The sequence below is a fragment of the Myxocyprinus asiaticus genome, chromosome 43 (assembly GCF_019703515.2).
Source record: "Myxocyprinus asiaticus isolate MX2 ecotype Aquarium Trade chromosome 43, UBuf_Myxa_2, whole genome shotgun sequence".
Classification (NCBI taxonomy): Eukaryota; Metazoa; Chordata; class Actinopteri; order Cypriniformes; family Catostomidae; genus Myxocyprinus; species Myxocyprinus asiaticus.
This window is the reverse complement of record NC_059386.1, coordinates 37432611-37453979: the sequence shown is the minus strand read 5'-3', so window position 1 is coordinate 37453979 and position 21369 is coordinate 37432611. Positions and strand designations below refer to the sequence as shown.

General features: G+C 41.1%; 2 protein-coding genes across 4 annotated transcripts in view; both read right to left on the bottom strand.

Moving 5' to 3' along the window:
• Nucleotides 1-33: 33 nt before the first annotated feature.
• On the bottom strand, nucleotides 34-808 carry LOC127433832 (mid1-interacting protein 1-B-like). The gene has a single exon (XM_051686086.1). The coding sequence runs from the start codon at nucleotides 737-739 to the stop codon at nucleotides 323-325; it is 417 nt and encodes a 138-aa protein (XP_051542046.1). The 5' UTR covers nucleotides 740-808; the 3' UTR covers nucleotides 34-322.
• A 4838-nt stretch (nucleotides 809-5646) lies between these two features.
• The window catches only part of LOC127433818 (myotonin-protein kinase-like), a 41504-nt gene continuing 25781 nt past the window's right edge, over nucleotides 5647-21369 (bottom strand). For 2 of the 3 annotated variants that reach the window (XM_051686061.1, XM_051686062.1), the window contains exons 5-15: nucleotides 20799-20947; nucleotides 20546-20639; nucleotides 19943-20140; nucleotides 18234-18482; nucleotides 18071-18150; nucleotides 17916-17994; nucleotides 15708-15847; nucleotides 11306-11403; nucleotides 10279-10340; nucleotides 9988-10062; nucleotides 5647-6387 (exon numbers count right to left, since the gene is read on the bottom strand). In XM_051686061.1, coding sequence (XP_051542021.1) covers nucleotides 6286-6387; nucleotides 9988-10062; nucleotides 10279-10340; nucleotides 11306-11403; nucleotides 15708-15847; nucleotides 17916-17994; nucleotides 18071-18150; nucleotides 18234-18482; nucleotides 19943-20140; nucleotides 20546-20639; nucleotides 20799-20947 — 1326 coding nt within the window. In that variant the 3' untranslated portion in view covers nucleotides 5647-6285. The remainder of the gene's footprint in view (nucleotides 6388-9987; nucleotides 10063-10278; nucleotides 10341-11305; nucleotides 11404-15707; nucleotides 15848-17915; nucleotides 17995-18070; nucleotides 18151-18233; nucleotides 18483-19942; nucleotides 20141-20545; nucleotides 20640-20798; nucleotides 20948-21369) is intronic. The other variant, XM_051686064.1, reaches the window with a different exon arrangement.

The following is a 21369-nucleotide window of genomic DNA, read 5'->3' as shown; positions in this document are numbered from 1 at the left end:
CAAATTTCCATACTTCCATTAAAACACACAAGATTCTTTTTTTTACCATTCTCTTTTAATTATGCAGGATAGCACGGTAATCAGGTTTTGCACAAACTTGTGGATTTCTTGCTAGCTCGAATGGACGCTAACATTAGCAAAAGGGGGACAAAAGAGCAAAATCGACAGATTTTGAAAAATCAGTTTAATCAAAGTATTGCATATCTCATTTAGATGACTTAGTGACAGTACTGTAATGAGTTTCCAGGTAAATGCTTCAATTATAAAATCCATTTCAAGATGTTTTCTTAAGATGTGGTCAAAAGCTGTTCCGTGATGAATTCTAACGGCTGATCCCAATGATGTCCAAGTATTTCTCCGTCAAGCTCTGAGACTTATTTGTGAGTGTAGCCATGACAGTGAATAGGCCTCGCAGATGGAAATGGAACAGCGCCTCTGGATCGGCCTCCAGCAGTGGCTCCAGGCCTTCGTGCAGGCTGGCGTGGTTCTTAGCCTTGGCATCATTATAGGGGAACAGACCGCTCTCCACTGTGTTCTTGATGGCTTTCAAAAGAAGATAGTTCTCGTACAGGTCCCTGCTGTTCTCCGCAGCATCACAGTCCATAAAACCATCTGACGGCACATCTCTTAGGAGACTGGGAAGCAGGACGGTCTGTTCCATGTTGTGAACTTCTGTGCTGTAATGTCGCAGGGTCTGAAGCAAGGATCTTCGGTTGAATTTGGCATCGGCAGACTGCATGGTTGCTCGGGAGTTTCAGGCTTTAGGCTGTTCTTGATTAGATGGTGTAGTGGCCAGGGCCCAGATGCAGTGCAAGATCTGCTTTTTATAGTGTCTGGCAGGGGCTATGCACTGCAGTTATGCAACAGTTATCTGGCTAGAATATGGTGGTTTAATGTAATATGCTGAGAAATGGAAGTGTGTTGAAGGACACTGACCCCAAAATTGATTGTATGTCAGACCATGTATTACCTCATATCAAACAATATTGCTTCAGAAGTAATGCACTGGTTGGCAACAGCAGTTTGTATTGCTAATGGATCTTTTGAAATGTAGAAGATATCAGTTAAAAGCTGAAAAAGTTAAAAGCAGCAGCAACAACATATTAAGGAATAATTCACCCAAAAATGAAAATTACATCATCACCGTCAACCTCGTGTTGTTCCAAACCCGAATTACTTTCTTTGTTCCGTGGAACACAAAAGAAGACTTTGAGGGTTTTTACAGTGCTGAAAGACTCAATGAAAAGCAAATGATAATTTAAGATTAAAACTCCCTTGAACTTTCCAGGTCAGATCTGTTTGGATTGGCTCTGAACAGAGATTGCATACATATCGATATTTCAGTGCTGCTGTTAATGCAGCCAGACTGTACCACATCATTAGTGTGTGGAAAGAAGTGTCTGTTTGCACAATGTCTGTGATGAAATAAAACTTCAGACTTTAAAATAGCTGAAATCATTTCAAGGACAATTCAATGGTGGTATGATTTTTTAGACAGGCTAATGAAAATGTATCTTTTATTGTAGCATTTCAATTTAAAGTTCTGTTGTTACATTTTCAGTCTTCTGTGCAGGAGTTATTATAGTAGAACGCCTAATCTGCTCTTTTACATACAAAGAAAGTGAATGCTGACCACAACTGTGAGGGTGAACTATTCCTAACTACATATAAAAGTGTTTTTAGGAATCCACTGGTTATAAAAATAATGTTTTAATGCAACTTTTGGTTTGAGGTGAATTTTAACTTTTTAACGCTAAGCATTTACGGTTGCAAAACTTCACAACAGTTTTTTTTTAGACTTTAAGTGGAAAGTTAGTTTTGAATTTACAACACAATTCAACACACAAATGTATACAAAAATATTTATTACAAGCAGCAAGTAATGGTTAATTCATGAATAGTTAAAAATCTCACAATTTAAAACTAATATTTACTCATTAGGCTCCATTGTGTGAATATAGAATAAGTTTGACCACTAATTTTCTGCAATTTTCTGAGATTTATTTCTTCGATGGGGGGGATGTAATCGGGGCGCCGCAACAGGGGGTGGTTGACTGGAGAATGAAGACTGCTTTTAGTCTTACTTATAATAAAAGATTATATATTGTGTGAGCAGTGGTGTAGTAGTGACTGAATTTATCGAGGTCCCTGCCACTGAAAAACATCCCCACAGGATGATGATACCCCCACCATGCTTCACCGTTGGGATGGTATTGCGCAGGTGATGAGCGGTGCCTGGTTTCCTCCAGACATGACACTTGGAATTGAGGCCAAACAGTTCAATCTTCATTTCATCAGACCAGAGAATCTTGTTTCTCACAGTCTGAGAGTCCTTTAGGTGCTTTTTTATGTGTCTTTCACTGAGGAGAGGCTTCTGTCTGGCCACTCTGCCATAAAGCCCAGATCGGTGGAGTGTTGCAGTGATGGTTGTCCTTCTGCAAGTTTCTCCCATCCACACATGATCTCTGGAGCTCAACCAGAGTGACCATCGGGTTATTGGTCACCTCTCTTACCAAAGCTCTTCTCCCCCGATTGCTCAGTTTGGCCGGGCGGCCAGCTCTAGGAAGAGTCCTGATTGTTCCAAACTTCTTCCAGTTAAGAATTATGGAGGCGACTGTGCTCTTGGGAACCTTCAATGCAGCCAAAATGTTTTTGTAGCCTTCCCCAGATCTGTGCTTCAACACAATCCTGTCTCTGAGCTCTGCAGGCAGTTCCTTTAACCTCATGGCTTGATTTTTGCTCTGATATGCATTTTCAGCTGTAAGACCTTATATAGACAGGTGTGTGCCTTTCCAAATCATGTCCAATCAATTGAATTTGCCACAGGTGGACTCCAATCAAAGTGTAGAAACATCTCAAAGATGATCCAGAGAAATGAGATGCACCTGAGCTAAATCTCAAGTGTCTGAATACTGTCAATGTGATATTTCAGTTTTTACTTTTTAATAAATTTGCAAAGTTATCACACATCTAGGTTTTGTTTTGTCATTATTGGGTATGGAGTGTAGATTGATGTAAAAAAAATTGTTAAAAGCATTTTAGCATAAGGCTGCGACATAAAATGTGAAATAATGAAGGCGTCTGAATACTTTCTGAATGCACTGTATTTCAGGGTAAGACAGTTTCTTGCTGGCATGGTGTACAGTGCACTACTAAAACTTGATATTAAATATCTATTTAAATTAATAGGTTTGATTAACTGTTCTTTTAATTAACAGTAAAATGGGTTACACTCTTTTTGCATCCCTGAATAAATTCACCATGGTTTTACTAAAATAACCATATTTTAACATTGACGTTCGTAGTAAAACCATAGTATTAATACAGGAAAACAAAAACTATGGTAATAAAAATCATAATTTTGTGGTTATTTTGATTTTACTACAAATACCATGGTATTTGAAGTAAAACTATATAAACCACAATATTACCCATGGATAAACTATAGTAAAACCATATGGATACAGTATACTGTATTAAAACCATGGTTTCTGCCAAATACACATGGTTACTTTTCATAGTTACTACAATATTACTATAGTAAAAAAATATGTTTTCAACCCAAAACTATGGTAACTACAGTGAACAATGTTGGCAGCACTTTATTATAAAGTTACATTTGTTGACATTAGTTAATGCATTAGATATAATTAACTAACAATGAACAAAATATTACAGTATTTATTAATCTTTGTGAGTTAGTTAATAAAAATAAAATTGTTCATTGTTAGTTTATGTTAGTTGATGATGCATTAACTAATGTAAACATTTACAGCTTTTGATTAGAAAAATCATGTTGAAATTAACATTAACCAAAATTAATAAATGCTGTAAAAGTATTATTCATTGTTAGTTCATGTTAAAGGTGCACTAAGTAAGGCCGCGGCTGCTCCTTCGGGTGGATGGCAGTGGCGAGGACTCCACGACAGCGCATCTCTCCTCCTTCCCGGGTTTCGGCACCATGTAACAAGGTTCAAATGGGGAAAGGAGGAGGCAGGAACCGGACGAACAGTCAAAGTAATATTTAATTTAAACAAAAAGACACAAAAACATAAAATGCACATATGGCAGCTGCATGTGGCTCTCTCTCTCCCGAACTGCCTCATTCCGCTGCACTTATCCCTCTCCTCGGCTGATTAGCCCGATTGGGGGCCGGGCATGTATAGTCACAGCCCGGCCCGGCCCCGCCCTCCTCCTCATCACATCATCATTATCATTACTGGTTTTATAGTTATTATTATAATTAATAGTTGCCTAACAACAACAACAACAACAACAATAATTCAGCAAATAGGGAGTAGAAATTCATGGATATGATTTAAATATGAAGGCATGTGTAGAAATAAATGACATGTACACATTTAATTAAAAAAGCCTTTTGTTTAATATATATATATATATATTTGCAATGTGAATGATAATTTTTGACTTCATAACTGTCCAATCTGTAGAAGTAGCAGATGCTTAGAATAAAGTTTAGGACAAAAACTGTCAGTGTTTCTGACTTCGTGCTCATAGTTTTGAATGAACACGTCACATTCAGTCAGGTGGTCACATACGGTCTAGTTGCACAAATATTTAAACGTATCCGAAGCTCAAATCAGATTTCCGCCTCTGCAGATGGTCAAATCTTCACACAACCGCCGTGCGACACTCTGACCTCTGGTCTGTCATCTGTCGTTTATCAGATGCAGATAAAAGGCGTTTCTGTCCCGTAAGACGAAAGAAAATGATTTGCAAAAATGTAATGAGTATTCAAGTTTAAATAAAATTGTAAAGAGTAAAAAGTACTATTTTTTCTTTGGAAATGTAATTAAGTAAAAGTACAAGTATTCCGTTTAAATTGCACTTGAGTAAAGTACAAAATTAAGTATTTTTACTCAGTTACTTTACACCCCTGCAGATGTGTTTGTTTATCTTCTGTTTTGTTACTTTTAGTCTGTGTTTTTATCCATCTCATATTACACACACCCCTATAATGGACATTCTTCTATCCAATACAAACAAATTTGCGGCTCGCAAGCTCTCATCTGGCTAAACACCACTATGTGCTCGCGCTTGCCGTTTGATGTTGCGCTGCTCATCCGTGATCCGCGACATAAGAGCTGCAGGTCATAGCTGTTTAATCACTCCAGCAGAGACCTCTTGTTTGAACATTTAATCTTTCCACTTTTACTCATTCTGTTTGAATTGTCTGGTGGATCACACTCCTGTTTATCAATACCATACCATCATTGGTACTATTGATGACCATTGCATGACACAGTGTCATGTGTTGTCAACATGGCCGCGCCCATGAGGGGGCGACCCGCTCAATGCAAAATTAAACAGCTTTTATAAGGTTTCTGATATGAGTCTTCATCTTACTGTATGTGAGTGCATATAATTTTCAACATATTTAAAAAAAAATGCTATTTATGTCTTTATGTGTAAAACATTTTTAATTAGAAAAAACTTAGTGCACCTTTAACTAATGTTGTTTACTAAAGTCAACAAATATAACCTTATTTTAAAGTGTTACCATAATATTACTACAGTAAAAACAGAGTTAAACTATAACCGAGTCCCTCATTTAATGCATGTCTGAATTTGTAGTGTCTGTAAGTTGCTTTGAATAAGTGTCTGTTAAATGACACACATTTCCCCAAATAAATAAGGCAGCTTTATTTCAGTTATTCACACAAAACTTATATGATTTTAGTTATTTTTTTGTACAGAAAAATAACAAATTCTCCTAAAGAATAAAGTCATACATCACTGTTTTGAGAACAAGAGAATATTAACTCATGCACACAGTGTACAGTAGCTCAACTGTTCTATTGCATCACACAGCAGATAATGAGCGAGTGTGGATATTAACATCACTGTGTATATTAACCTGTAAACAACACACACACTCCACAGGGAAACACACATCAACCTAATGACAGCAAAGCAAAAGCACAACCAACACACTGTAAACAAACTATATGAATAGAACATTTCAGAATTATGTGTGCTCAAATGGAAATCAAAAGTGCAAAACTTGACGGTGTCTGTCAGAAATTAACTTTTATATTAAGGGACGATATTTGCCCCCTGAAATTCATATTCAGGGGCATTTTTTCCTTTATTAATATCATATTTATTTGTCAATAAATATAACATCATAACTCCGTTTGGTGCAGAAATGACCCACTTCAGATTTATAAGAGAAGAGTCAAACAGAGTTCATCCACCTTCATTTCAGCTACACTCTTGTTGTCTGTTGTAGATGATCTAGTGTTATTATGTGTTCTGTGTCATTCAGGAGAGTTCAGAGCTGCAGTATCGCTGCCACAGCGTGAGTTCAGCCCCCTCAGCACACACTAACAAATACGACTCACACGTAACCTGCGGCCTTCTCACCTGCCAAACACAAAATTCTGTTCAGAACGGCTCAGAGAAAGCAGAGGTAAAACAATGCTAAATGCAAATAATAAAACAGAAAAACAAATATGCTTTTCTGCATATTTGTGGATAAAACAGAAGACTCAGTGTGTGATCCCTTTTATCCCAAGTGTGGGGGCACTTTTATCCCAAGTGTGGGGGCCCTTTTATCCCAAGTGTGGGGGCCCTTTTATCCCAAGTGTGGGGGCACTTTTATCCCAAGTGTGGGGGCCCTTTTATCCCAAGTGTGGTAGCACTTTTATCCCAAGTGTGGGGGCCCTTTTATCCCAAGTGTGGTGGCACTTTTATCCCAAGTGTGGTGGCACTTTTATCCCAAGTGTGGGGGCACTTTTATCCCAAGTGTGGGGGCCCTTTTATCCCAAGTGTGGGGGCCCTTTTATCCCAAGTGTGGTGGCACTTTTATCCCAAGTGTGGGGGCCCTTTTATCCCAAGTGTGGGGGCACTTTTATCCCAAGTGTGGTGGGCACTTTTATCCCAAGTGTGGGTGGCACTTTTATCCCAAGTGTGGGGGCCCTTTTATCCCAAGTGTGGGGGCACTTTTACCTCAAGTGTGGGGGCCCTTTTATCCCAAGTGTGGGGGCCCTTTTATCCCAAGTGTGGGGGCACTTTTACCTCAAGTGTGGGGGCCCTTTTATCCCAAGTGTGGGGGCACTTTTATCCCAAGTGTGGGGGCCCTTTTATCCCAAGTGTGGGGGCCCTTTTATCCCAAGTGTGGGGGCACTTTTATCCCAAGTGTGGGGGCCCTTTTATCCCAAGTGTGGGGGCACTTTTATCCCAAGTGTGGGGGCCCTTTTATCCCAAGTGTGGGGGCACTTTTATCCCAAGTGTGGTGGCACTTTTATCCCAAGTGTGGGGGCACTTTTATCCCAAGTGTGGGGGCCCTTTTATCCCAAGTGTGGGGGCACTTTTACCTCAAGTGTGGGGGCCCTTTTATCCCAAGTGTGGGGGCCCTTTTATCCCAAGTGTGGGGGCACTTTTACCTCAAGTGTGGGGGCCCTTTTATCCCAAGTGTGGGGGCACTTTTATCCCAAGTGTGGGGGCCCTTTTATCCCAAGTGTGGGGGCCCTTTTATCCCAAGTGTGGGGGCCCTTTTACCCCAAGTGTGGGGGCACTTTTATCCCAAGTGTGGGGGCCCTTTTATCCCAAGTGTGGGGGCACTTTTATCCCAAGTGTGGGGGCACTTTTACCCCAAGTGTGGGGGCCCTTTTATCCCAAGTGTGGGGGCCCTTTTACCCCAAGTGTGGGGGCACTTTTACCCCAAGTGTGGGGGCCCTTTTATCCCAAGTGTGGGGGCACTTTTACCCCAAGTGTGGGGGCCCTTTTATCCCAAGTGTGGGGGCCCTTTTATCCCAGGTGTGGGGGCACTTTTACCCCAAGTGTGGGGGCACTTTTATCCCAAGTGTGGGGGCACTTTTATCCCAGGTGTGGGGGCACTTTTACCCCAAGTGTTGGGGGCCCTTTTATCCCAAGTGTGGGGGCACTTTTACCCCAGGTGTGGGGGCACTTTTACCCCAAGTGTTGGCTAAAAGGCTCCCTCACCACTTTGTTTTTAAAAACTGAATTTTAATCAAAACATTTTTATTTCTTTTCACACAAATTATGTTGCTCCATTAATATTCAAAAAAAAGAAATCATTGATTTAAATCTTGATACATTCTGTGACCAGAAAAAAGCAGATTTTCCTTAAGGTGTGCCTTTAACCCTGTTGTACCCTACTATCAAGAAGGGAGGACTGGGGGGCTCAGCGAGTAGGGAGGGTAGAGTCACATGGGGTAACCTCCTCGTGGTCGCTATAATGTGGTTCTCTCTCTCGGTGGGGCGCGTGGTGAGTTGTGCGTGGATGCCGCGGAGAATAGCGTGAAGCCTCCACATGCACTATGTCTCCGTGGTAACACGCTCAACAAGTCACGTGAAAAGATGCGCGGATTGACGGTCTCAGACACAACTGAGATTCGTCCTCCGCCACCCGGATTGAGGCAAGTCACTACGCCACCATGAGGAGTTAGAGCACATTGGGAATTCGGCATTCCAAATTGGGGAGAAAAGGGGAGAAAAAAAAAGAAAAAAGAAAAAAGAAGGGAAGACCAGGGCTAGTCACATACACACTCAATTGCGAATGGACACACACACACACACACACACACACACACACACACACACACACACACACACAAACACACTCACTTGCGAATGCACACACATACACACACACACACATACACACACAGAGAGAACAAAGTCTGAGTCTTCTGTTTTATCCACTAATTGAATTTTTACAGTCCATTTCTGTTTATTACTGTTTAAATGTGCTTGACATTATTATTAATTTGGTTTGAGTTATTCAATTTTTATGTTTTAAATAAATGATTGGTAAAAAAAAATTATTATTCTTTGTCTTCTCTTTGTAACACCATGGTCAGGTTTGACTGTTAGCATAATGTGACAAAAACTGACACTTCAAAACAGTTACAATAAAAATAAAAACAAATACTAAACTTTGACAAATAATAGTTGGGTAATGTGTAAATATATATCTATATGCATAACATTTGATAACATTTAGAATTACGACGCAGCAGGTGAATGCATAGAACACTGCTGCCATCTACTGGCTATTATTGTCATAACATGATTTTCAAGTCATGTTATTTTTCTTTTTTCCTAAGATGGCAGCAATCTGCCCCCAATACATGACACATTCACATATTTTCTTCATGTTTCAACTTATAGAAGTGAAGGTTTTTACTGTAGTGAAATTACATAAATTGGCTTATTTACATATGCAAATGAATGAAGAATACAATAAATGTATATGTAAATACGATCTACAAACATAAAATCTGAAAAGAAGGGCATGATTTTATTACTTTTACTTCAAGAAGAAATTTTATTATTTCTTAAAAATAAATAAATAAATAAAAAAAAATAAATAAATAAAAAAAAGAACATCTGTACTGTTTCTGGTCAAAAATGACCTCGGCCAGTAGAGTACGCGGCCCTTCTTTAACACAATAGGAGGGTTAAATGCCTATAATGTTCTGTTTAAAGCAGGTGTAGATTTAAAGAGAAGTGTAGATGTTATTTTGGTGGTGGCATGACGGGAGGACATGTCCCCCACAATGTTTACATGAAACCTACGCTACTGGTTTCATGGCAGGTTTCATTTTGATAATTTACCCCATTTAGTGGGGCAAGTTATCAACAAAGTTCAGCATGTGTTCAATGAACTGTATCTATTTTTCTCTGCATAAACAGTGGAAGTGTTCAATTGCTGTTTTGTAGCCAAGACTTCAAATATGACTTTTAACAATAAACCTACCCAGAGAAACATTCACTGGAGTAAAAAGTGTGACTAGCCCCGGTCTGCCCTATGTGTTAATAATTGTGCATATTATTGGGTATATGCAGTTCCTAGTAATATTAATACATTTTAATGTTAGTTTTTAATTACATGATTGCTTAGCTTTTTATTATAAATACGTTTTTGTCCTGTCACCATTGTTGTCCAGTGTAAAATCTGTAAAAGCCAAACGCTGCTGTAAATGAGTCTTTACTCACCCTGTTGAACAGCAGTAGGTGGCGGTGACGTGCTGTCACTAGCGGGTAATGGCAGGCAGGTAGTGCCGCTGAGCTCTACAAACATCAGGGGTCTGAATCAGACTTCAGTGCAGACAGAACACATGTACAATGACACGGACTACAGCTGTCTGATCACAGACAATCACAGGAATGTTTGAACAAGTCATGATATAATATTAGAGATGAAGGTGACAGCAGTTGTGACAGGTGCAATGCTACTGATGCACAGACGCATGGACAGATAAAGGGTGCTAAGAGACACGAGCTTACATCCCGTGCGGGTTCCAGACAGTGGACGGGCACAGAGTGCAGCAGTGGGCACAAACACAGCTCTGTGATTGGAGGAGAAACAGCCATTAGAACAGACCCATACAACACACACACACACACACACACTCACAGAAACAAACACACACTGACACACACAAAAACACACACTCACACGCACTCAGACACACTCACAGAAACACACACACTCACATACACTCACACACATACTCACACACACACACACACACACACACACACACACACTTTCTCTCTCTCACACACACACACACACATACACACATACAACACACTCACACACACAAACACTCACACACATACTCACACACACACACTTTCTCTCTCTCACACACACACACACTCACACACACGCTTTCTCTCTCTCTCTCTCACACACACACACACACACATACTCACACACACACTCACACACATACTCACACACATACTCTCACACACAAACACACACACACACATACTCACACACACGCTTTCTCTCTCTCTCTCTCACACACACACACACACACACACATACACACACATACTCACACACATACTCTCACATACAAACACACACACACACATACTCTCACACACAAACACACACACACACATACTCACACACACACACATACACACATACTCTCACACACAAACACACACACTCACAGAAACAAACACACACACAAACACACACACTCACAGAAACAAACACACAGACACGCACACACACACAGTGATTTTCATTCTGACTGCAGTGTGTTCTGTGAGCAATGCGTGACCGCAGGATAAATGTGTGATTGATTCGCAGCTACAGAAACAGAGAGCTTCAACAAGAGCAGACAAATGCTTTTTATTTGAAACTTTCCAGGGTGAAAACTGAAGAGGAGAGATTCAGTCAGCAGTTGTTCTAACACGTGTCATATGATCTATTCCTGGACAACATATTTATCACTATTCTCAGGGCAAAGCTTCAAACACACACACTGATGACAGTATCATGTCTTACTTTGGTCTTTGTTGGGTGTCAGTCTGTGAATCTCCTCTCGTAGTGCAGATATCTCCTGTTCTAATTCTCTGTTTCTCAGTTCAGCTTTCTGTAACTGCCTGAAGAAGACAAAACATGATCATTAGACCCATTTTTTGTGCGTCAGCGAGCCGATAAACATGATGTCCACATATGTGGACACTGGCACCGCATTTCCTCAAAAGTTGAAAAACATGTTACATAAATCATTAACACATCTGTGGGTCATTTCATTTCATTTTAATATACATTTTGTTTTATTTTATTATCACAGTACAATACGATTCTCTTCATTAACGTTAGTAAATGCATTCCTATATTTACTGTACATTATCACATTGAGAATAAATGGGTTCATGTAAAAGCTGAAAATGTGTGCTTTCAGAGGCTTTATATGGAGTTAGGATGAAAATAAGGTGCATTTGAAACTGTTCTGAGACCAGTGCAGACAGACAGCACACTGGAGGTTAAGTCATTCACTAAATAGGGAGCAAGGGAGCATCCTATAGCTCTCTATGCAGTTAAGTGCATTCACTCCTAAAATCTGATCAAAAGTTCAGTTTCAGGCTGCAGATGATGTTTGGATCACTCAACATGTTTGACAGACATGTGACAATGATAATCAGTACATAGATTCAGAATTTATAATGTATCATTTTATTTTAACATGGTTGACAGTGATTGGATGATGCTGGACATTACTTTGAATCTGAATTAATTATGATCATTTCTGATGTAATGTTTTTTTTTTGTTTGTTGTTTTTTGCATGTTTATTAGGTGCTACTAGTTACAAATCAAAAAGGGGAATGGAAAATGCTCACAGCAGTCACGCTCGGGGTCTCAGGAGTTTAAGGCAAATAATTCAAATGAGTCGTGTTTTGTTTTTTAACAGTAGTTCCACCTGGTGAAATTCTAGCAGTGTGAAGCTTACAAATTGCAACACTGCTGTCAATGTCACACAGTTCTTAGTAATTCCACACAAGAGACATTTTCTTTCACACACAGTGACAGCAAGAGTTGTAGGCTAATTGTCTGACACATTTTTACACTAAATAATGACTGCAACCTGTTGTCATAGAATGAATGTCACTATAACTACATTTTTGCAAACTGAGTTTAACATGCCGAGTTTTACATTTCGCTGCAGTTTCCTGGTGAAATGAACACTTGAGGCGCTACAACAACTGTGTGTTTTATTCACTTACACACAAATCACGAGTACAACAGCTGATTATGACTTTATGAACACTTATATTTCACTCTGTTACTCACACACTGCTATGTTATGATATCGAAACACTTTTTGCATTTTGCATTTATTTTAGGACACTATCGGTCAGGTTTAGGTGTTGGTTTAGGGTAAGGATGTCTGTTGTATTTACCTCTCATTTGCATTTAAAACACTATCGGTTAGGTTTAAGTTAAAGCTTCAGGTTCGGGACATGTGTTTTACTCATTTAATATTTGCAACTAAAACCTCGTCTGATTACCTCACCATTTCACTCGCTTTTGGCGCCCCCCGCTGGACATTTCACTCGCTTTTGGCGCCCCCCGCTGGACATTTCACTCGCTTTTGGCACCCCCGCTGGACATTTCACTCGCTTTTGGCACCCCCCCACTGGACATTTCACTCGCTTTTGGCACCCCCGCTGGACATTTCACTCACTTTTGGCACCCCCCCACTGGACATTTCACTCGCTTTTGGCACCCCTCCACTGGACATTTCACTCGCTTTTGGCACCCCCCCACTGGACATTTCACTTGCTTTTGGCACCCACCCGCTGGACATTTCACTCGCTTTTGGCACCCCCACTGGACATTTCACCCGCTTTTGGCACCCCCCCACTGGACATTTCACTTGCTTTTGGCACCCCCCCGCTGGACATTTCACTCGCTTTTGGCACCCCCGCTGGACATTTCACTCGCTTTTGGCACCCCCCACTGGACATTTCACTTGCTTTTGGCACCCACCCGCTGGACATTTCACTCGCTTTTGGCACCCCCGCTGGACATTTCACTCACTTTTGGCACCCCCCAACTGGACATTTCACCCGCTTTTGGCACCCCCCCCACTGGACATTTCACTTGCTTTTGGCACCCACCCGCTGGACATTTCACTCGCTTTTGGCACCCCCGCTGGACATTTCACTCGCTTTTGGCACCCCCCACTGGACATTTCACTTGCTTTTGGCACCCCCCGCTGGACATTTCACTCGCTTTTGGCACCCCCGCTGGACATTTCACTCGCTTTTGGCACCCCCACTGGACATTTCACTCGCTTTTGGCACCCCCCGCTGGACATTTCACTCGCTTTTGGCACCCCCGCTGGACATTTCACTCGCTTTTGGCACCCCCCACTGGACATTTCACTCGCTTTTGGCACCCCCACTGGACATTTCACTTGCTTTTGGCACCCCCGCTGGACATTTCACTCGCTTTTGGCACCCCCGCTGGACATTTCACTCGCTTTTGGCACCCCCGCTGGACATTTCACTCGCTTTGGCACCCCGCTGGACATTTCACTCGCTTTTGGCACCCTCCCGCTGGACATTTCACTCGCTTTTGGCACCCCCCTGGACATTTCACTCGCTTTTGGCACCTCAACTGGACATTTCACTTGCTTTTGGCACCCCCGCTGGACATTTCACTCGCTTTTGGCACCCCGCTGGACATTTCACTCGCTTTGGCACCCCCACTGGACATTTCACTCGCTTTTGGCACCTCAACTGGACATTTCACTCGCTTTTGGCACCCCCCGCTGGACATTTCACTCCCTTTTGGCCCCCCCCACTGGACATTTCACTTGCTTTTGGCACCCCCCGCTGGACATTTCACTCGCTTTTGGCACCCCCGCTGGACATTTCACTCGCTTTTGGCACCCCCGCTGGACATTTCACTCGCTTTTGGCACCCCCCGCTGGACATTTCACTCGCTTTTGGCACCCCCGCTGGACATTTCACTCACTTTTGGCACCCCCACTGGACATTTCACTCGCTTTTGGCACCCCCGTTGGACATTTCACTTGCTTTTCGCACCCTCCCGCTGGACATTTCACTCGCTTTTGGCACCCCCGCTGGACATTTCACTCGCTTTTGGCACCCCCCTGGACATTTCACTCGCTTTTGGCACCCCCGCTGGACATTTCACTCGCTTTTGGCACCCTCCCGCTGGACATTTCACTCGCTTTTGGCACCCCCCCCCCGCTGGACATTTCACTCCCTTTTGGCACTCCCCCACTGGACATTTCACTCGCTTTTGGCACCCCCGCTGGACATTTCACTCGCTTTTGGCACCCCCCACTGGACATTTCACTTGCTTTTGGCACCCCCGCTGGACATTTCACTCGCTTTTGGCACCCCCGCTGGACATTTCACTCGCTTTTGGCACCCCCGCTGGACATTTCACTCGCTTTTGGCACCCCCGCTGGACATTTCACTCGCTTTTGGCACCCCGCTGGACATTTCACTCACTTTTGGCACCCCCCACTGGACATTTCACTCGCTTTTGGCACCCCCGTTGGACATTTCACTTGCTTTTCGCACCCCCCACTGGACATTTCACTCGCTTTTGGCACCCCCGCTGGACATTTCACTCGCTTTTGGCACCCCCCCTGGACATTTCACTCGCTTTTGGCACCCCCGCTGGACATTTCACTCGCTTTTGGCACCCTCCCGCTGGACATTTCACTCGCTTTTGGCACCCCCCCCGCTGGACATTTCACTCCCTTTTGGCACTCCCCCCACTGGACATTTCACTCGCTTTTGGCACCCTCCCGCTGGACATTTCACTCGCTTTTGGCACCCCCCCGCTGGACATTTCACTCCCTTTTGGCACCCCCCACTGGACATTTCACTTGCTTTTGGCACCCCCCCGCTGGACATTTCACTCGCTTTTGGCACCCCCGCTGGACATTTCACTCGCTTTTGGCACCCCCACTGGAAATTTCACTCGCTTTTGGCACCTCCACTGGACATTTCACTCGCTTTTGGCACCCCTGCTGGACATTTCACTCGCTTTTGGCACCCCCCCGCTGGACATTTCACTCCCTTTTGGCACCCCTCGGCTGGACATTTCACTCGCTTTTGGCACCCCCGCTGGAAATTTCACTGGGAAACTGCAGCAAAAATGCTAATGATGCAGCTAATTTCATTTTGAAAATTTTTTGCCACGGTGACGTAATGTTCATGAGATCAGGCAGAAAAAAGCAGCCCTTGATCATCGCCAGTTTTTTACACAACCGGCTGAAGTCTGATAATTGCTTTTATTGGCCGATACATCGGATCAACTCTCATATGGTTCTGCATGACATAGAGCAGGTAAACTAGATGAACAGTAGGAGGACAGAGACCGATAGAGCAGGTCAGATGAGAAGTGCTGATGTACCTCTGCAGATCTTCAGCGTGTGCCGCGTTCTCCTCCATCTCTGTAGTGCTGGTCCGGTCTAGTTTGTTATGTTCTGGAGAAAGTTCTGGTGCTGATGTCACCACAGCAGAGATCGAGTCTCTGAGCTGCAACACCTGATTCTGGAGCATTCACATTTAAATGAGTGAATCCACATTCAACATTCATATTTTTTAATCCAGATTGAGAAGTAGTGATCTAAATCAGTGATTCCCAACCAGGGGTTTGTGAAAACAATTGGATTTTGCTATGTTGAACCTAACAAAATCACATGTATGGATGAAAATAAAAATAATAAAATTCGAACAATCCTGATATCGATCTTTTACTCTATGCGAAGTTCAGCAGTGAGATCCTTTAAATGCATGTTGAGAGTAAAAGTTGTTCCGTATAATGTGTGTCCAAAGAAGCGATCAACACAACCCATTTGTCACTGAATAATATCTCTTTTAATATCCTTTCTGTTCTTTACAGTTTGTTGATCAAAACATGCAAAACATTTGCACTGATGCGCTGAAGAAACCGTGCATGTTCTCTCTCATTAATATGCGCTCACTGGCTGGACTGCCGCTATTCTTAAAGAGACAGTCCCGTTTTAGCTCTTGTTCTACATATCAATGTAAATACTTGTAAATTGATACATGTAAATTATGTAAAAATAAAACATGTAATAAAACATAGTTATGCTTTATAATATGTGCAATTTCAATCATATTTAATGATGGAATACATGGAATACATGGAAGCTAAAATGTGACCAAAATGATGAAAACTAATGATAAAATAAAATGTGTAAAATTACTATTTCATAATGTACCAAGTTAAAGGTCCCCTGTATGATTAACATCATTAGCTAAGAGACATTATAACTAAAATATACCTGAAATACAATTGATTATGATCATCAACCTTGTGCGACCCCACATCCACATATGTGGACATTGTATTTTCGGCTTCGCTAAACGCAACGCATAATTTAATTTAATTTAAACTGACTGATCTCAGTTCAGGAGAATCTGTGCTGTCAGTAAAGGGTTAAACTTCATGAGTCATGTGACCAAACAACATGTTGACGATTGCAGAGGAGTTTGTTTTTGGGAGAAACACCAACAAAGCTACATCTGATAAGAAATCTAGTTAAGTTTTTACATTGAAACCTGTTTGAGTCAAAAGAGTCTCTAGTTTCATCTGAAATACCATTTTTTAAATTCGAGTGATGTATTGCAAAACGACACGCTGTTAAACACAAAGACTGTAAGCTCAGATTCAGTTCAAATATCCTATATTTACTGTACATTATCACATTGAGAATAAATGGGTTCATCCAAAAGCTGAAAATGTGTCTTTCAGAGACTTTATATGGAGTTAGGATGAAAATAAGGTGCATTTCAAACTGTTCTGAGATCAGTGCAGACAGACAGCACACTGGAGGTTAAGTCATTCACTAAACAGGGAGCAAGGGAGCATCCTATAGCTCTCTATGCAGTTAAGTGCATTCACTCCTAAAATCTGATCAAAAGTTCAGTTTCAGGCTGCAGATGATGTTTGGATCACTCAACATGTTTGACAGACATGTGACAATGATAATCAGTACATAGATTCAGAATTTATAATGTATCATTTTATTTTAACATGATTGACAGTGATTGGATGATGCTGGACATTACTTTGAATCTGAATTAATTATGCTAATTTCTGATGTAATGTCTGTAACGTCTCAAAAACATGAATAATCAACACTCCTGGAAACATCATAAACTATTTGATGAAAAAAATCTGACTTTTTATAGTTTAGTGTTATTTAAAATTTCACAACTTAATCCCGCTGTCCACATATGAGGACATACATTATTAGGAAAACTAAAGAAAACTATAAGGTCTAAAGTTTTTATTTTTTTTTTGCATGTTTATTAGGTGCTACTTGTTACAAATCAAAAAGGGGAAAGGAAAATGCACACAGCAGTCACGCTCAGGGTCTCAGGAGGATAATAATGATAAATAATATAGTCTCTGGTTATCATCTTTGTTTGTGTGTCGATGAAGGGGTACTTCAGTCTTACTAATGGTGCTGTGGGGGTACTTACGGCAAAACAGGTTGGGAAACACTGATCTAAATTACTCATGAAGATCAAAAAGATGAGATCCAGAAACATCATGCATTCTACTCCAGATCCAGATTGAGCATCATACCAGTTTTAGATGATCTCTCTCCTGCTGTTGGTCGATCTCCATCATGATGTCACCGCTGCGGTCCAGAGCACCGGTCTCTCTGCAGTTGTAAAGCAGGGTCAAAATAAGTAAAACTAACTAAATCATTTTGGTGATGAAGATGACGATGAGCTGACCTGGTGGCTGTGTAAGAGTAACCCACAAACGCCAGATGAACTCCAACCGGGGCGCTCTCCATGACATCACTCAAGCTCTCCTGAAACAAAGAAACACTATGGGTCATGCAGAACATCACACTGGCTTCCCGAAACACTGTTACACGAAGTTCTGTTCTGGTACCATCTCACTGAGACTGTCATCCAGCACATCAAAGTTGGATGTGTCTGTGGCATTGGACACTTCAGGCTGGTATGGAGCAGGAAGCAGATGAAGAGAGCTCCAGTCCAAACCACTGAAGAACGGATGTTTTCTGAAGTCTGCAGAACCGTGTGAGCCCAGTCTCTCTGTCCTGTCACAGATCAGACCCGTGATCAGTGAACGCGCCTCTTCAGACACATCACAGCACGACTCAGGAAACTCAAAATAATCCTGTAACGACAGAGAGACACATTTTCATGCACCATCTCTCTCTACTTTTATAAGAGGTTATAACATACAACATCAAAAGTTCAAAATAAGTCAGTTTAGTTTCAATAAATGCTCTTTTTAGACTGATATGGACATTTTGAGTTCTGAAAGTTACAGTCTTCATATGCATGTTCACAGGAGCTGGTTGTAGCAGTACGGTTTTCAATTAAACTCCCCAAAAAAAAAAGAAAAAAAAAGAAAAAGAAACCTGAAGTTAAAGACCCCATGAAACCTCTGAGTTTTCTTTTTCTGTGTTGATGCATTTCCTATTGAAACAGGAAGTTTCAATAGCCTTTAAGGCCTATTCACACCAAATCTGTGACGAATTTGCGAGACGAATTGCAGATGAAAGGTCTATTTACATCTAAACCAAAACAAATAAAATGATAAACAATTTCACCCCTGTACATTAGGTGGCGACGTTCTACAAATATTTATTCTGGTGCATGGCTCCTTAAGCATCTGCTGTCAATGCATGAGATTAATACATTTAACGCAGTTAAGGCATTTATTTACCTAATTTGGCATGTCTGTTTAATTATGTTCTTTCCATGTTTATGATGCATTTTGAGGAATATAGAATCTGTGTTTTTTGTGCGAGTGAGGTGAGTAAAGAGCGCTGTTGCTGTGTCTTCTGTCTTCATATTTATGCTACGAGTATATTCCAAATGAACTCCCGATCACAGCTTCTCTCTTTTTAATGCCTGGATAAAATAAAGTACAGTGATATAATACATGTGGAATAATGTACATTAAGTAAAACGGGTATAGTATAAAATATTATGCAAATCTTTAAAAATAATATCAAGGAAGACACAGCCTAGTGGTCTTTTCTTTATTTACTTATTGCATATTTGTATTGAATTCAGGGTTTCTTGTGCATGGTGGAAAAAAATGTTACAGAAATACTTTGTGTTATATTATCCTTGCAAAAATTATACGAGCTTAGACCAAACAAATTGCCGAACCTCACTGCTGTTTTTAATGCCTGGATAATATAACTGGAATGTGCAGCAGCAACAACTCTGGAAAAATTACAAAAAGCTCTTATCTCATTGTTCAGTCAGTTTTCATCGCAAAAAAAAAAAAAAATCAGAGCTTTGACTTGTCGGCGGACAATTCGGTTTTGGTGCCTTTAGATTACATCATGAATCATAATTAGCTACTTGCCATTGCTGGTCAGTTGCAGGTGATATTGGGGGAGGGACATTCTCATTCTACACAACATTTGATTGGACAAACATTTTATACGCCCCTGAGTGCAAGATGATGTCACCAGTACTTCTGATCTATTTTCCAACTGTACATTTTAAACGTGTACATCCGCTAAATGTTGTATTTGTTAACTTTTAGGAGTACACTAGCAAGATGACCTCAAAGAGAACAGACATGGACTAAAACACACAAAAACACTCTCTTACCTTGAAATGTATGATTTTAGCGTAGGTCTCAGAAATTGACTCTGCATAAAACGGGGTGTTGCCTATCAGCATCTCGTACGCACACACACCCAGAGCCCACCAGTCACACTCGATGCCGTACCCGCCTGCACCCTCCAGTGCCCGCAGGATCTCTGGAGAGAGATAATCTGGAGTGCCGACGGCCAGAGACGAGTGAATCTGTGACAGGAAATATACACAGCCACATGGGTTAAATCTGCCCGACTGAAGTTTTGCACAGCAAGTATAGAGAAACATCTTTTTTTTTTTTTAAATTCCAATTCACACTGTTCATAATTTACTCTGGGTTAGCAATTAATCCTGCCGTGTCAGGTTTCAAGATTTCACACTGTGCATTTGTAAACCTGTTTGTAAATGCATGTTTTGTAAATGGGTATTCGCATATTTACAAGGTTAATAAAATTGGGCCTCGTTCATTAAACAAGCATAATGAGTCTCTGTGTAAGTTGTTATAAATCCATTCTTTCTTATGTTGATGCATTCAATAAGACAATATACAGTATTTAACCAGGGTTAAAAAGATGTTCAAACAGGTTTAAGTGAACAGCTCTGTGCTGACATCACCTGTCCATCATCCTCCAGGCGGAGACACGAGCCAAAATCACCCAATCTCACATGACCGTCTGCCGTCAACAGGATGTTATCAGGCTTTATGTCTCTACAGGAAGTAGTTCAAACATTAAACGCAACACATCACAGCACATAAACATCATATCACACTGCATATAAATGTTAAACCATCCTGCACTGCAGATCAGAACATCTCATACACTCATAAACACAGAGGACTGATGGATTAGAGAACTAGTAATGTTACCTGTGTACATAACCCAGTCTGTGAACAGAATCGATGGCCATCACCATCTCAGCCAGATAAAACTGAGCCATTTCCTCCGGGATTCGATCACCAAACTTACTCAACAACGTCAAAAAATCTCCACCGACATAGTAATCCATCACTAGATACTACAAAAAAGAGAGGAGAAATGATCTGAATGGAGAGACATGTACAGATAGATAAGAAGATGGACAGTGCTGTTATTAAATTTAAAGGGGTCAGGTCATACATTTATATATATACAGTATATATATATTTCCTCTCAGGTACATTTAAAATGTTAGAATAATATTTTTGCCCACAAACAATCATAATTTTGTCTTTAAATAACTGTTGCTGCTCCATGTGAAATGAGTTTCAGAGCTTTGCTGCGTTTACACACGAGCTGCGGGTTTGTAGTCGGGTTCAATATAGATCCTTCAAAAACAGCCTATTTGTGCAGCTGCATTAAATTGTAACAGATTCATAAAACAATCTGTGCTGAAACCTGTTAGATCAGACTGAAATAATCAGGAATCTTGTTGAAAATAAACCATGAATCCAAAGATTT

Bases quoted from the DNA above. Each gene is read 5' to 3' on its own strand.
- LOC127433832 (XM_051686086.1), bottom strand. From the start codon at position 739: ATGCAGTCTGCCGATGCCAAATTCAACCGAAGATCCTTGCTTCAGACC.